Source organism: Ranitomeya variabilis, chromosome 3 (genome assembly GCF_051348905.1).
Source record: "Ranitomeya variabilis isolate aRanVar5 chromosome 3, aRanVar5.hap1, whole genome shotgun sequence".
NCBI classification, from domain to species: Eukaryota; Metazoa; Chordata; class Amphibia; order Anura; family Dendrobatidae; genus Ranitomeya; species Ranitomeya variabilis.
This window is the reverse complement of record NC_135234.1, coordinates 394066867-394083624: the sequence shown is the minus strand read 5'-3', so window position 1 is coordinate 394083624 and position 16758 is coordinate 394066867. Positions and strand designations below refer to the sequence as shown.

The 16758-nt window shown below is 45.9% G+C and overlaps 1 protein-coding gene and 1 long non-coding RNA gene across 5 annotated transcripts in view; one reads left to right on the top strand and one right to left on the bottom strand.

Annotated features, from left to right (window-relative positions):
- Window positions 1–16758, bottom strand: part of LOC143816108 (uncharacterized) — a 92133-nt gene that overhangs the window by 60564 nt on the left and 14811 nt on the right. The window lies entirely within an intron of this gene.
- KDM1A (lysine demethylase 1A) overlaps window positions 14858–16758 on the top strand; it is a 34826-nt gene continuing 32925 nt past the window's right edge. For 2 of the 4 annotated variants that reach the window (XM_077296099.1, XM_077296098.1), the window contains exon 1: window positions 14888–15349. In XM_077296099.1, coding sequence (XP_077152214.1) covers window positions 15059–15349 — 291 coding nt within the window. In that variant the 5' untranslated portion in view covers window positions 14888–15058. Of the gene's footprint in view, window positions 15350–16758 lie in introns of all 4 variants that reach the window. The other 2 variants (XM_077296101.1, XM_077296100.1) reach the window with 2 other exon arrangements.

Below are 16758 nucleotides of genomic sequence, written 5' to 3'. Positions count from 1 at the left end.
TCTATTATATGGTGCATAAGCCTATTCATATGCAAATTGGATACTGTCCAGCATAGTCCACACGGACGTTTATGTCAAAATAATATTTATGCGTTTCTTTCTGGCAGTTCTTCTTCACACAAGAGGCATCTTGTTAATTTTTCTAATTAAGCTTATGTGATTTAAGAATGTTTAATAAAATAATGACATTTTTAAATGAACACATTTTTGTATATGGTTGTTTTTGTATGCCCATGGTAATGTATTGGATCTTGGTCATACTGTTGGATTTATTTGATGCTTTCATGTAACCACAATTTTTTGAACTTGGTTTGATATTCCATCTCCTAACCATGCAGCATGAAGCTACCTCTGGCAATGAGTCCTTGCCAGCGCCCAGAATATATAGGAGAGGGGAGTGGCCAACAGTGAACAGCTGGGAGCTTTAATGCAGGATAGTTTACAAGAGCTCTCAACTGACCAGATTAACCCCTTCACTGCTAAAAGAAACTGCACTGTTTAATATGAAGGTGAAGTACTTCTAAACAGTGCAAGAGTAGGAGGAATCAGATGCTGCGGTCTCCTGGTTTCCCTCTGTTGCGGTAAACCCATGACAGTACCCCTCCTCCCCTTCTACGAGAAACCTCCAGAGCCTCAGATCAGGGTTTATCAGGGTGTGCCACGTGAAAAGACCGAATCAACCATATCTCTTCCAGTGTACCAGGTACTGAAGCGACCGACGAACTAAGTGAGAATCAACGATCTTAGCTATTTGAAATTCCAAATTTACATCCACAATGACTGACTGGAGATGGCGGTAGAAGTGATCAATAGTGATCAATGAAACACATTATGAATCCTAAAGTAGGGTGGCAAAGCAAGGCGGGATGCTACGGGATTGAAAACGGTCACACTCTTATAAGGACCAATGAACCTGGGACCCAGTTTCCAAGAGGGAACTTTCAACTTAATGATCCTTAAAGGGAAGGTGCCATAAAAAAAAAATTTTTTACAGCAATTGTAAAAATGTAAAGAATTAATGTTTAAATTTTCTTAAAAAATATTTTCATTTGTTTATAATTTAGTAAAATATGAAAAATAATTTGAAAAGTTTTGGAATTTCCACTTTTAAACACTAGGGGGAGCAGCTGCTGAAATTTCAGAAAAACCTAGTGTACAACTAGCTCACATTACTGCACTGCAGTAATTATGGGCGGAGTCTGCTGACATGGGGTGTGATTCCTCCTCTCCTCTCCTTCCATGTGTTTGCTAAGGGATGAGAGGATTCAGGAACCCAGTGAGCAGCCATTTTGTTGGTGACTGCAGAGTAAGGCTGCGGTCACACTAGCAGGATTTGGTCAGTATTTTACCTCAGTATGTGTAAGCCAAAACCAGGAGTGGAACAATTAGAGGAAAAGTATAATAGAAACATATGCTCCACTTCTGCATTTATCACCCACTCCTGGTTTTGGCTTACAAATACTGAGGTAAAATACTGACCAAATACTGAATGTGTGACCGCAGCCTTATACTGACAAGTAGACAGTCACCGAGGATGGCAGGCAGCAAGGATTCTGGGAGATATGTGGTGGAGGGAGCAGGGTGACAGCAGCACAGAGTATTTCAGGAGAGCAGTGTGCTGGTCTATGGGGGGCACCCTGTTCAGTGCGCGGAGCAGCCAGGGATTGTACATAGAGCGCTGTCTTTTATACACGTGGATGGGCCGTCTACTCCACAGAAATCCAGGAAACATTTCTGCGGATTGATGGCCTGTTCTGATCCAGACTCTGCATGCAAAGACCCCAATCCCCTCCTCAGATCCTGTCTTCTCCATCCTGTCCTGGCAATGTGTGAAAGTGAGACGTCAGGCGAAGTACGGGGTGACGCTGGGAAGGAAATGTAGCCATATAGTAACGATAACATGAGACCCCTCTCTTCAGCTGCCTCACCAGCCCTGACTGCACCTAACTGGAGGTCATGCTGCCCCCTCTATCACCCCAGACCCGCGTGCAGGTGCTCAGCCAGAACCACCATAGAATGGGTCCGCTTTCTGAAGATAATACTGCCATAGTGTTCTCACATACATAATGCCACCATATAGATCACACATAATACCGCCATATACATCACACACAATACTATCAAATAGATCACACAATACTGTCATACAGTTCTCACATACCACCATATAGATCACACATAATACCGCCATATAATTCTCACCTAGTACTTCCACATAGATCACACATAATCCCACAATATAGTTCTCATATACCACCGTCATATAGTTTTTACATCATTCCACAACACTGATCAAACATAATATTGCCATATAGATCACATATAATACCGTCACATAGATCACACAATACTTGGTGGCATAATGTGTGATATTATATATATATTATAATATCCCGGCATAATGTGTGGTCTTTATGGGAGTATTGTGATTATATATATATATATATATATATATATATATACATTATACGTGATCCATATGGTATTGTGCTGCTCTAGGGAGGTGAGAGACGTATGGTGGAAGGAGCAGGGTGACAGGAGCACAGTATTTCAGAAGAGCAGTGTACTGGTCTGTGGGTGGGAGGGTGTGCTCACTCACACGCTCACAACTGTATACTTATAGCCTTTACTGGCTATTAAAATGGGGGACACCCCCCAAAAAAAGACGTGGGGCCCCCTATAATTAATAACCATGAAATATTATGCAGACAGCTGCGGGCTTACATTAATAGCCTAGGAAGGGGCCATGGATACTGTCCCCCCCCCCAGGCTAAAAACATCAGCTCTCAGCTGCCTTTTACATGCGCCTTTTCTGGCGCTTTGCCTGGCAATTTCCACTTGCCCTGTAGCGGTAGCAAGTGGGGTTCATATTTGTGGGGTTAATGTCACCTTCATATTGTCCGGTGACATCAAGCCCACGGCTTAGTAATGGAGAGGCGTCTATAAGGCACCCATCCATTACTAATCCTATAGTTGTATTGTAAATAAAGACTCGGCCAGAATAAAGTCCTTTATTAATCTTTTTCAAACCATACCGAACGCATAATCCTCGACTACCACAACAAAAATAATAAACCACAATGGGAAAAGACACGCAGGGGGGAGAGGAGTGCATAGGAGAGGATTAGATACTGACTGCTGAGCCGTGTATCTAATCCTGGCCTGTGTGATACCGACAGCTGAGCCATGTATCTAATCCTGGCCTGTGTGATACCGACAGCTGAGCCATGTATCTAATCCTGGCCTGTGTGATACCGACTGCTGAGCCGTGTATCTAATCCTGTCCTGTGTGATACTGACTGCTGAGAACACAGTACACGGGACAGGATTAGCTACCCAGGACTAGATTAGCTACACAGGACAGAGGTAGCAGTGGTATACAGAGGCAGGCAGGCGTATACAGAGGCAGGCAGGCAGTGGTATACAGAGGCAGGCAGGCAGTGGTATACAGAGGCAGGCAGGCAGTGGTATACAGAGGCAGGCAGGCAGGGGTATAGAGGCAGGCAGGCAGGGGTATACAGAGGCAGGCAGGCAGGGGTATACAGAGGCAGGCAGGCAGGGGTATACAGAGGCAGGCAGGCAGGGGTATACAGAGGCAGGCAGTGGTATACAGAGGCAGGCAGGCAGGGGTATACAGAGGCAGGCAGGCAGTGGTATACAGAGGCAGGCAGTGGTATACAGAGGCAGGCAGTGGTATACAGAGGCAGGCAGGGGTATACAGAGGCAGGCAGGCAGTGGTATACAGAGGCAGGCAGGCAGTGGTCTACAGAGGCAGGCAGGGGTATACAGAGGCAGGCAGGCAGTGGTATACAGAGGCAGGCAGGCAGTGGTATACAGAGGCAGGCAGGCAGGGGTATACAGAGGCAGGCAGTGGTATACAGAGGCAGGCAGTGGTATACAGAGGCAGGCAGGGGTATACAGAGGCAGGCAGGCAGTGGTATACAGAGGCAGGCAGGGGTATACAGAGGCAGGCAGGCAGTGGTATACAGAGGCAGGCAGGCAGTGGTATACAGAGGCAGGCAGGCAGTGCTAGGTGGTATATAGGGGCTGGTAGCAGTGGTAGATGCATAAGAAAATAAAAACCCTGTACTTACCTTCCATCCTCTCTCAGGAAATGCTGAGTCATGTTCAGGGCAGAGCAGTGCGACGATCTCCCTGCTCTGCTCTGAACAGGTCGGTAGTGAGCAGTGATTGCAGCCTGTACTGTAATACTAAGTACAGGCTGCAATCACAGCTCCTTGCTGCAGATACTCACCTCGGACCCTCGCTTCCCAGCAGCAGCTTCTGCCATCGCACGCACTGAGCTGTGTGTGCGATGGCAGAGGGAAATAAACAAAATGGCCGCGATCTCCTCTCACAGCTGTGACGCGGCAGCTCAGTGGGCGTGCCCAAGTCACAGCTGAGAGGCAGGAGATGCGGTCGGAGCCCGACCGTTGGCTCCTATGTCCATGGCTGCCGTAAGTGAGGAGTGCAAGTGTCGTGCCCAGACACTTACACCCACACTAATGAAAATGGCGGCCTCCAGTGGTGAAAGTAAAAGTGAATAAATAAAAAAGTATGAAAGAGGTACATTTACTTTTGTATTGAAAATAATTGATTATATAATCAATAATTATTAATACAAAAACTAAAATCACGGCACCCTCCCTTTAAGGACAACCACACTAAGTCACCAACATACAGATCCAGACCCACCAAAAATCTCCCATTAGCCAAACTCTTATATTTAGACACTATCTTCCTCAAATTTTCAAGAACCCCTTGGCACATAGACATAATTGATGATGAAAATCATTCTTCCTCAGGTATTCCTGAACAACGATTCCTATTAAATGAGCTAAACTGAGGATGAAACCCGCATGCCCGAAGAATGGGGACTTACCAGTAGACTCATGACTATGATTATTTACCGAAATTCAGCTAGAGGTAAGTATGTAACCCAATCCACCTGATTCTCAGACACAAAACACTTAAGATAAGTCTCAAAATTTTAGTTAACATATTCAGTTTCCCCATTAGACTGTGGGTGAAATGCTGAAGAGAACGACAGATGGATCCCCAAACAAGTGCAAATCGCACTCCAAAATTTGGAAATAAACTGCACTGTACTAATGCAATCTCTCTGATGAATATTTGCACCAAGGTCTTAGCGTTAGCGCATTTTACTGAACCTGTCCGCCACCACCATTACAGTATTATCTGCTGACATGGGTAGATCAGTGATAAATTCGACCGATAAATGAGTCCAAGGTCTACTGAGAATCATCAATAGTTGGAGAGACCCAGATGAACGAGTATGAGAGGTTTTAGAATGTGCACAGACACTGTAGGCGGCTACATACTCCTGAACATTCTGATGTACTAGACAACCAAAAACGCTGAGTAAGAAGATCTGTGGTGGCTTTATTACCAGGATGTCTGGCCAAGACCGATATATGATATTCACTAAGAACTCTCAGAGGAAGATTCACAGGTACAAACAGTTTACTCAACGAACAGGCAGCAGGGACGTCCCCCTGAGCATCAACAACCTGTTTTGCAAGATCGGAACATATAGACACAATAGCCACCCCTTTTTGTAGTCTAGGAACCGGTTCACTATTAACTCCACCCCCAGGAAAACAACAAGATAAGGCACCCGCCTTAATGTTCTTTTCAAAGGCCCACTTGATTGCCAAGAGTTCCCTGTTACCAATGTTATAATTTTTCTATGCAGATGAATTTTTTAGAAAAGTATGCACATGGACGCCATTTACCAGGAGATACACGTGTGACAATACAACCCCACCCCCACTTCAGAAGAGTCAACTTCTACAATAAATGGCTGAGTGACGTCAGGCTGTATGAGAATCGGCGCAGATGCAAAACACTCCTTCAAGGTATTGAATGCATCCGTGGCCGGACTGGTCCATTTGGAAAAGTCTGTCCCTTTCCTAGTTATGTAAACATACTGTTCAACGCTAGTCATTAAACTGTCATTGAATCAAAAAGTGTCTTTCTTTTTACTTAAAAATTAACCTTTATTAACATGTACAAACAAACAACATAATTAAAATAGTGCCTAAGGAACCAAACGTTAATGATGAAGAGGTAAGCTAAGGCATATACAGATAATCAAACACAATAAACATTGCAACCTCCTAGAGCTCATAGAATGCTTTGCCATAGACATTTAGAATATCAATTGTAAAAATATCCTCACTTATTACCTCCAAAGTCATATGGGAATTTCCCTATAAGTGGAGCGAATCATAACTATAAAGTGCAAATGCATAGATACTGTCGAGGCACATTTAATTGTGAAACATGGTCCACAATAACAACTAAAGGTGCAAATGCATATCATGTCAGTTTGAGGTTGCTACTCGCTGATCCATGTTGAGAGTATCCACACACACATCCCAAGCACCATTGCAGGGCAAATTGCCACCGCAAGATCCAAGGAGTTACAAGGCAAATTGCCGCGATACTATCATAAGGTATATACGCCGTATGTTTAAAATAAACCAGAATCAGTAGCCCCCAACAAACACATATTACCTGGATCTGTTATGCCACTTAATCAAAATCCAATGCCAAGTGGCATGCTATACGTCCAAGAACCCCGACGCGCGTTTCGCGACTGCTTCCTCCTAGTTATATGCGTCAGAGGTTTGGCCACTATCGAAATGTTTTTGATGAACTTATGGTAGTAGTTGGCGTAACCCAAAAACCTTTGTAATGCTTTCAAATCCTCAGGATGATACCAATCCACTACCACCCCAAACTTTCGCCGAATCTATGTGAAAATCGGTGGACAATAAAACATAGCCTAGAAAAGGGATCTCCTAAACCGAGAACATACATTTCTCTGGTTTGACAAATAATTTATTGTTTCTGAGTATCTGTAAGACCTGCCTGACATGTACCTGATGTGACTCAAGGTCAGGTGAATAAATTAATATGTCATCAAGATAGATCACAACAAATCTACCTAACAGGAGACTAAATATGTAATTTACAAAGCGCTGAAAGACTTACTTACGAAAAAAGAGACTAGGCCCTATAAATGGAGATCACCATAATACAGATGAGGCAAAAAATGTAAACACAACTTTATTGAGTGACACATAAAAAAGACAAACACAGTTAAAACCATTTAAAAACATGATATTACACAATAGCCCCTGATACGGCAAATAACCCACAAATCACTCCACAATATAACTCAATAGTGAAATACTCTGTCACTGGCCAAAACGGCCCAGCTAGAATATAACTGAACCCTATACAAGGCACTCCCCTGGACAAAATACAATCATGCAAGATGTTAATAACAGATGAAAATATAAAAAATGTGTATCACACTAGAATACCTGTGGGAATGACCCCAGCATGTGTAGCTCTGAACCGTGGTTCAAGATAAAGGACCCCACTGCACTTGTTATACCTGGTGATACAGGGCAGGTGAGCACAAGGACAACTGATTCATAGGGTCACTGGAGCCGTAAACAAGCAAAACGGTCACAGATGTAAAAACCACAGATAACCAATAAAGAAGCCCAGGAGAGTGACATGTGATCTGTAAACCACATAAAGGCAACAAATGGAGCAAAGGCAGTACAAATAAAAACTGCCCAAAGGCATGTGCTGCCTAGCCTGTTAACCTTCAAATGAGAGTCCTAATGCAGGCTATGAAAAACAAATGTAGACAACATGTAAAACAGAGGCAGTGAAAATATACTACCTAAGAACATGCAATGCCAGGACCGGTTTGGCCTCCAATGTGAGTCATAATGTGGGTAAAAGAGAGACCCAACGCGTGTCGCCACCTGCACAGGGCGGCTTCATCAGGGGTCTGAAAGCGCTGAAAGATGGCTGGAGCATTATTCAACCCAAATGGCAACACAAGGTTCTCATAGTGTGCCTAAGGTGTATTAAAGGCTGTTTTCCACTCATCCCCCTCTTTAGTACGAATGAGATTATATGCCCCCCTTCCCCCGAGATCCAGTTTAGAAAACCATTTTGCTTTTATGATCTGATTAAACAGGTCCAGGATGAGAGGGGGTGGATAAGGATCCCGGCCCTTAATCTGATTGAGTTTGCGGAAATCTAGGCAGGGGCATAACCCGCCATCTTTCTTCTTTATGAAGAAAAACCCTGAAGCAATGGGGCATAAGGATGGTTTGATATGACCCTTTGCCAAACATTCCGTTATATAGTCCTTCATGGCCTGACGCTCTGGACCAGATATACTATATAGTCTGCTCTTTGGCAGCTTGGCCCCAGGGATGATGGGGAGGACGTTCTTGGCACCACTGCTCCGAAAACACATCTCCAAAAACAGACAGCTATTTAGGCACATACTGGGTATCCACCCTTGCTAGACAGGTGCCCAGTGTCCTTAACAAAACTCAATCCACTTTACCACCTCCCAAGTCTGCCAATCTACCACAGGGTTGTGCAGCATAAGCCAATGTAGTCCAAGACCCACAGGAGACGGCATACCCTCTAGCACATAAGTCAATACCTTCTGAGTGCATGATCCCTAGCTGTAGATGAAACCATTAGGGTATGTGCACATGTTGCGGATTTCTTGCAGAAATTTCCTGAAGAAAACCGGAAATTTTCTGCAAGAAATCCGCATTTTTTTTTTTGCGGTTTTTTTCCGTTTTTTTCGCGTTTTTTTAGCATTCTGCAAGCGTAATTAGCTTGCAGAATGCTAAGGTTTTCCAAGCGATCTGTAGCATCGCTTGGAAAACTGACTGACAGGTTGGTCACACTTGTCAAACATAGCGTTTGACAAGTGTGACCAACTTTTTACTATAGATGCAGCTTTTGCAGCATCTATAGTAAAAGATAGAATGTTTAAAAATAATAACAAAAATAAAAAAATGCTTATACTCACCCAGACATCTCCTCACCGGCGTCCGTTCCTCTTCCTATAGCTGGTCTGTGCGCACAGGACCTTCCGTGACGTCACGGTCACGTGAGCGGTCACATGACCGCTCACGACCAATCACAGGACAGTGACGTCATCGGAAGGTCTTTTCACCGCACAACAGCTACAGGAACCGAAGCGACAGCGTGCAGTGGAGGCGGGAAGACATCGAGGGTGAGTATAGGACTATTTTTTATTTTAATTCTTATTTTTTGACCACTTATATGGTGCCCAGTGCGTGGAGGAGAGTCTCCTCTCCTCCACCCTGGGTACCAACCGCACATAATCTGCTTACTTCCCGCATCGTGGGCACAGCCCCGTGCGGGAAGTAAGCAGATCAATGGACCCCTAGGTGTGCGGAATCCCCTGCAATTCCGCATTTTAATGAACATGTTGCTTTTTTTTCCGCGATGCGATTTTTTCGCGGAAAAAAAGGCTACATTTGCACAAAAAATGCGGAATACACTTAAAATAATAGGAGGCATATGTAAGCGTTTTTTTCGCGTTTTTATCACGTTTTTATAGCGAAAAAACGCGAAAAAAACGCGAAAAATACTTAACGTGTGCACATGGCCTTAGACGACTTGAGTAAAATACCCCTGTATCAAGGGTGCTGAGTCAATGGCAATATGCCTGAACAGTGTATGTGGTTTGAGACCCTGGACGAACCTCACGTCGATCAAACTAAAACTCGCCCCACTGTCCAGAAAGGAAGAAATAACCACCTTATTTTTGCCTAGATAGATTTCAGCAGTTAGAAAACAATTGTGTACTACACACAGAGGAAATATTTACACCCGGGTTGCTAACCTCCCCGCACTCCGGGCTCCTTAGTTTTTTGGCTGTTTACAGTGAGATGGGAAACACAAGCACCCACGAAATGGCCCTTTCTCCTATAGTAAAAACACACTCCTCCTTCACGCTGAATGCCAGTTTGATTACCAGAACGAGTCACTCCACCGAACTGCATTAGTTCCTCGGATGACTCAGACCAGGGTTCCCTTGGCCCCAGACCTCCAGCACATCGGGGGGTCTCTTTATGTCTCTGGTGAAGACGGCGATTCACCCGGATAGCCAGAGACATGGCCGCCTGAAGAGAAACTGGAGTCTCAAACAAGGCTAAGGCATCCTTCACCCTTACTGATAGCCTTTGACAGAACTGGCTATGGAGCACGGGGTCATTCCACTTAGTGTCAGTGGACCACCTCTGAAACTCCGAGCAATTCTCCTTCACCTGCTGGTCTCCATGCCGAAGCTGACATAGTGTCGGGATCGTTGTATATATGACCTAACACCAGAAAAAAAATCTTTCAACATCAGAAGCCAATGGGAATCAGACAGGGGAAAGAATGAAAATGCTTGGGGGTCATCATGAAGGAGATTATTATCCCCCACCCGTTGGCCTCAGTTTCTGAGGAAAAAGGACATAACCTGAAGAAAAGCTTACAAGCCTCCCTTAAAACAACAAACTTGTCATGCCCTCAGAGAACCTGTCAACCTGTCAGGCAAACAATCTTGGGCTCCACTAAGGGTTGCCGTGGAGTCACGGTCTCCAAACCTGATGCGTTAGGGTGCTGTAAAACAACAGTGAATAGATCTGCCACCTCCAGGCTGATCTGCTACAGTTGCCCTGTCAAAGCAGTGATAGGATCCATAATGGATCAAAAAACGGTTTCGGCCAGAGCTAATGTAATGATTTTGTTGTCTGGTGTCTCGGGACCAGGCGCTCCTTCCCTTTCTCTAACACTAGGGGTGCCCTAGCTTGCCCAGTTCCCCGAATTATTTGTGGTGGTGAAGACGCTGGGGCCACGTACCTTGCCTAAGCTCCTGAATCTGCCCTCAGTCTGTACTCTTCCCACACCCAGGGAAGAGGGGATTAATAGTGTACTGTAATACAACAACAAGACTAAGGGCTCCTTCTCACTTGCGAGAAATACGTCCGAGTCTCGCAGGTTAAAACCCTGCTCTGGAGCCGGCACTCCAGAGAGGAGCGTGCAGCTGCACAGCAATACATGGAGCTGCACGCTCCGCTCTGGAGTGCCGGCGCCAGAGCAGGGTTTTAACCTGCGAGACTCGCACGTATTTCTCGCAAGTGAGCAGGAGCCCTAACAAGGTAATACAAACAGGGATAAAGGAAAATACTAATCATACAAATATACTCACACAAACAACAGAGGTAAACAGCGGGGAGTGGAGAATGGGGTAAAACCAAAGTTGGAGAAGGAAGGAACTTAGCACACAACTAAAATTTAGCAACAGTTTCAGATAAATCCACCAAACGTCTTCTCAAACAACAACAAACCACCATCTCCTAACCATGCAGAATGAAGATACTTTGGCAATAAGTGCTTGCTAGGGCCAAGAATATATAAGAGACAGGAGTGGCCAACAGTGAACAGCTGAGAGCCTTAATGCAGGAAAGCTTCCAAGAGCACTCAAATGAGCAGATTAACCACTGCTCTACTAAAAGAAACCTGCACCATTTAATATGAAGGTGAAGTGTTTCTATTCAGTGCAGGAGTAGGAAAAATCAGACACTGTGGTCTTCTGGTTCTTCTCTGTCATGGTAAACCCGTATATGTTTATTTTTAAATTATCTCAGGGGTGCAGTGTATATTATAACTCATTTAAGAGTGTAAGGCCATGTTCATACCCTCAGGATTTGATGCAGATATGTAGTGTGGATTAATCACCGTAAATCTGCAGCATGCTAATTCTAGTGTGAATTTTCACTGCAGATCTCAAACTAAACAAAGTAATGTCAAATCCACAGCAAAACATACATGTAACATATTCGGATTGTGTAGAGGATTCATAACTAAATTCACAGCGGAATGCTGCTGTAACATGTAAACATAGCCTCAATAATTGTTTTTTGGGGACACAGTTTAGATTAAAATGTATTATATTGGGTGCCGTTTTCAGGTGATAATGTTTGGTGCTATTTTCAGATCGTACAATATTTTGACATTATAATTTACAAGGGGCACTGTATGTAGAACTATTATTTACAGGGGGCACAGTGTACAGAGATATTACTTACAGGGGTCGCAATGTGCAGAAATATTATTTACAAGGAGCACAGTATGAAGATATTACTTACACGGGGCACAGGGTGCAGAGATATTGCTTACAGGGGGCACAGTGTGCTGTGATATTGCTTACAGGGGGCACAGTGTGCTGTGATACTGCTTACAGGGGGCATAGTGTGCAGAGATATTACTTACAGGGGGCACAGTGTGCAGAGAAATGACTTATAGGGGGCACAGTGTGCAGAGATATTGTTTACAGGGGCACAGTGTGCAGAAATATTACTTACAGGGGGCAGTGGGCAGAGATATTGCTTACAGGGGGCATAATGTGCAGAGATATTACTTATAAGGAGCAGTGTGCAGTGATATTGCTTACAGGGGGAAGTGTGCAGAAATATTACAGGGGGCACAGTGTGCAGAGATATTACGTACAGGTTTTCAAAAAGTACAGCATTGTGAAATTATTTACTGGGGGAACAGTGCAGAGCTATTATTTACAGGAAGGCTCAGTATGAGCAGCTACAGGGGCACATTGAGTGGAACACTTATTTACAGGGAGGCACAGTGTGGATCTATTATTTACATGGAGGCACAGTATATGGAGCTATTATTTACATGGAGGCACTGTATATGGAGCTATTATTTACCAAGGAGGCACAGTACGTGAAGCTACTACTTACAGGGAGATAAAGTATGTGGAGCAATTATTTACAGGGAGGCACAGTATGTGGAGCTGTCATTTACAGAGGCACAGTATGTGGAACTATTATTTACAGAGAGGCACAGTGTGTGGAGCTATTATTTACATGGAGGCACAGAATGTGGGTCTATTATTTACAGGGAGGCACAGTATGTGGCACTACTATTTACATGGAGGCACAGTATGTGGAGCTATTATTTACATGGAGACACAGAATGTGGAGGTATTATTTACAGGGAGGTACAGTGTGTGGAGCTATTATTTACAGAGAGGCACAGTGTGTGGAGCTATTATTTACATGGAGGCACAGAGTCTGGTGCTATTATTTACAGGGGGCACAATATGTGGAACTATTATATACAGAGAGGCACAGTATGTGGAGCTATTATTTACAGGTAGGCACAGTGTGTGGAGCTATTATTTAGAGGGAGGCACAGTACGTGGAGCTATTATATAGCGAGGCATGGTATGTACAGCTATTATTTACAAGGACACAGTGGGTGGAGCTATTATTTACAGGGAGGCACGGAGTCTGGTGCTATAATTTACAGGGGGCACAGTATGTGGAGCTATTATTTACAGGTAGGCACGGTGTGTGGAGCTATTATTTAGAGGGAGGCACAGTGTGTGGAGCTATTATTTACAGGGAGGCACAGAGTCTGGTGCTATTATTTACAGGGGGCACAGTATGTGGAGCTATTATTTACAGGTAGGCACGGTGTGTGGAGCTATTATTTAGAGGGAAGCACAGTGTGTGGAGCTATTATTTACAGGGAGGCACAGTATATGAAGCTATTATATACAGAGAGGCATAATATGCGGAGCTATTATTTACGGGGGGAACAGAATGTGGAGCTATTATTTACAGGGAGGCTCAGTGTGTGGAGCTATTATATACAGAGAGGCACAGTATGTGGAGCTATTATTTACAGGAAGGCACAGTATGTTGAGCTATTATTTACAGGGAGGCAGTGTGTGGAGTTATTATTTACAGAGGGCACACTGTGTGGAGGTATTATATATAAGAAAAGCACAATGTGTGCCAGTATTATTTGGAAGTGAGATCTGAAGATGTCTGGGTGCACCCTGAAGACATAGCGGATGACCTGAGATGCACAAAGGTCACGTCTACCTGGGAGTCACTGAATGTCACTGTGTTCTGCCTCTGACCGCCCATTATCAGTAGTTGTCTCTCAGGGTACAATGCTGCTATAAACAGTGAATACAACAGAACACCACAGGGCCGTACAGTAGATCCGTTCCTATTGATCAGTAGGGATGCCAGCTGTCGGACCTCCAATATTCTTATATTGATTACCTATCCTTGCGATTGTAGAGGAAAACCCCTCTAACCTAACAATAGCTATATGACATTAGAAATTATCATAATCCCAGCTCTGGGTGACACCATCATATTTGTTTGGAAAAGCATTGTAAGGCTCGGTTCACATTCATACAATGCGTCCAGCTGAATGTTCACGCCAGAATGGCAAAAACCTGTATTCAGCCGCATATAGTATCGTATTCATAGACCAAAATGGGCAGGGTCCGCTTTACGTCGAAATGTGTTTAAATTGGATGTACAGAGAAAAAAGCAACAAAATACTTGATCAGGTTTTCTTTCGCCAAAAAAACACACGTCAGTTTTAGTCACCAATAATGAAGAGATGTTTTTCCAGCGGTTTTTTTTTTCACTTTCTATGGTGGAAACCCGCTGAATGGAGACGTCGCAAGAAGCAGTTTCCAGTTCAGTCAGGAGACCCCAGTGTGTGCGGAGGGCTCGGACACCTCCCAGCTTACTGCTCCTGTAAAACCGCAGCATGTGCACATAGCCTTGTGGATGAATGACGAGAGTGTGGGGTCCTAGATGCCGGACCTCCAGGGGTCGGGAATACAGCCTAGGCAATGTGAGGGCACAGCTCCCCAACTGGGTGCCCCTTCCCAGCTTCCTGAGGGAGCCACAATGTAACCAGAGCAGCAGGTGCCCCTACAGGGCCAGTAATGGGGGTGAGGGGACCATGTGTGGGCGCCCCAGTCCCAGCACACTCAATGAGACCACTCCACTCACAGCACATGACGTACAAGGAAGTATTGGGATGTGTACTGTGGCCTAAGCCGACTCCAGGCCGGACGGGACGGGTGTGGGGACCTCCACCGCACCACTAGCAGGTGAGCCACCGGCGGAGCCCAATGTGGGGCGGACACCCGGCAGTGGGCGGACCTGGCTGCGCATGCGCGTTGCACAGACACGGTGGCCGCGGCTCCTGGTGTCGCCCTCGCTTAGACACTTAACACAAGGCTGCGACCGCCGGTGTATCAGTGTCCACTACTCCACCCAACATCCCCGCACAGGCTCCACCCACTCTCCAGCCCCTCCCCTCAATCCAACGCCGCCATCTCAACTCAATGCTTGCAGCAAAGAAGTCCGAGTCCGGCGGGGGTGGTGAGAACGGAGCAGAGTCTCAGCCCCCTGCATCCTCCTCTTCATCCTCATCCTCCTCCTCATCATCCTCTTCTAGCATGATGGCCTCCCCAGACACTGGGGCGCCCCTGGAAAGGACCCCCAGGAAGAAGGACAGGGCCTCTCCGGGGGCAGAACACGGCGGCTCCTCGGCTCCGGGAATCATGGCTGGAGCGGACGGGGGGCAGCCCGAGACCCCCGAAGGTCGGCGAACAAGTCGTAGGAAGAGGGCAAAGGTGAGTTTGAGTCGAAGCCCCTCGCCCGATCTTTATCGCAGTGCGCCATTGTGCTGTCCTCATGGCGATAACTGCATATCCGGGAGTGTAGGAGCCCGATGGCTCTGCTGGGACCACACATGGGGGTCGTGGGGTCGGCTCCCTGCGGGCTTCCTGTCCCCTAGCCCTATGGAAGAATCTTAGCCAGCCGTGGCTGATAACAGAGGAGAATAGCACACAGCAGCCTCTGATCAGTGTGAGGTGGCTGATAACAGGGGAGAATAGCACACAGCAGCCTCTGATCAGTATGAGGTGGCCGATAACGGGGGAGAATAGCACACAGCAGCCTCTGATCAGAGTGAGGTGGCTGATAACAGAGGAGAATAGCACACGGCAGCCTCTGATCTGTATGAGGTGGCTGATAACAGAGGAGAATAGCACACAGCAGCCTCTGATCAGTGTGAGGTGGCTGATAACAGAGGAGAATAGCACACAGCAGCCTCTGATCTGTATGAGGTGGCTGATAACAGAGGACAATAGCACACAGCAGCCTGTGATCTGTATGAGGTGGCTGATAACAGAGGAGAATAGCACACAGCAGCCTCTGATCAGTATGAGGTGGCTGATAACGGGAGAATAGCACACAGCAGCCTCTGATCAGTATGAGGTGGCTGATAACAGAGGAGAATAGCACACAACAGCCTCTGATCAGTATGAGGTGGCTGATAACGGGAGAATAGCACACGGCAGCCTCTGATCCGTGTGAGGTGGCTGATAACAGAGGAGAAAAGCACACAGCAGCCTCTGATCCGTGTGAGGTGGCTGATAACAGAGGAGAATAGCACACGGCAGCCTCTGATCAGTATGAGGTGGCTGATAACGGGAGAATAGCACACAGCAGCCTCTGATCCGTGTGAGGTGGCTGATAACAGAGGAGAATAGCACACAGCAGCCTCTGATCAGTATGAGGTGGCTGATAACGGGAGAATAGCACACAGCAGCCTCTGATCCGTGTGAGGTGGCTGATAACAGAGGAGAATAGCACACAGCAGCCTCTGATCCGTGTGAGGTGGCTGATAACAGAGGAGAATAGCACACAGCAGCCTCTGATCCGTGTGAGGTGGCTGATAACAGAGGAGAATAGCACACAGCAGCCTCTGATCAGTATGAGGTGGCTGATAACGGGAGAATAGCACACAGCAGCCTCTGATCTGCATGAGGTGGCTGATAACAGAGGAGAATAGCACACAGCAGCCTCTGATCAGTATGAGGTGGCCGATAACAGGGGAGAATAGCACACAGCAGCCTCTGATCAGTATGAGGTGGCTGATAACGGGAGAATAGCACACAGCAGCCTCTGATCAGTGTGAGGTGGCTGATAACAGAGGAGAATAGCACACAGCAGCCTCTGATTAGTATGAGGTGGCCGA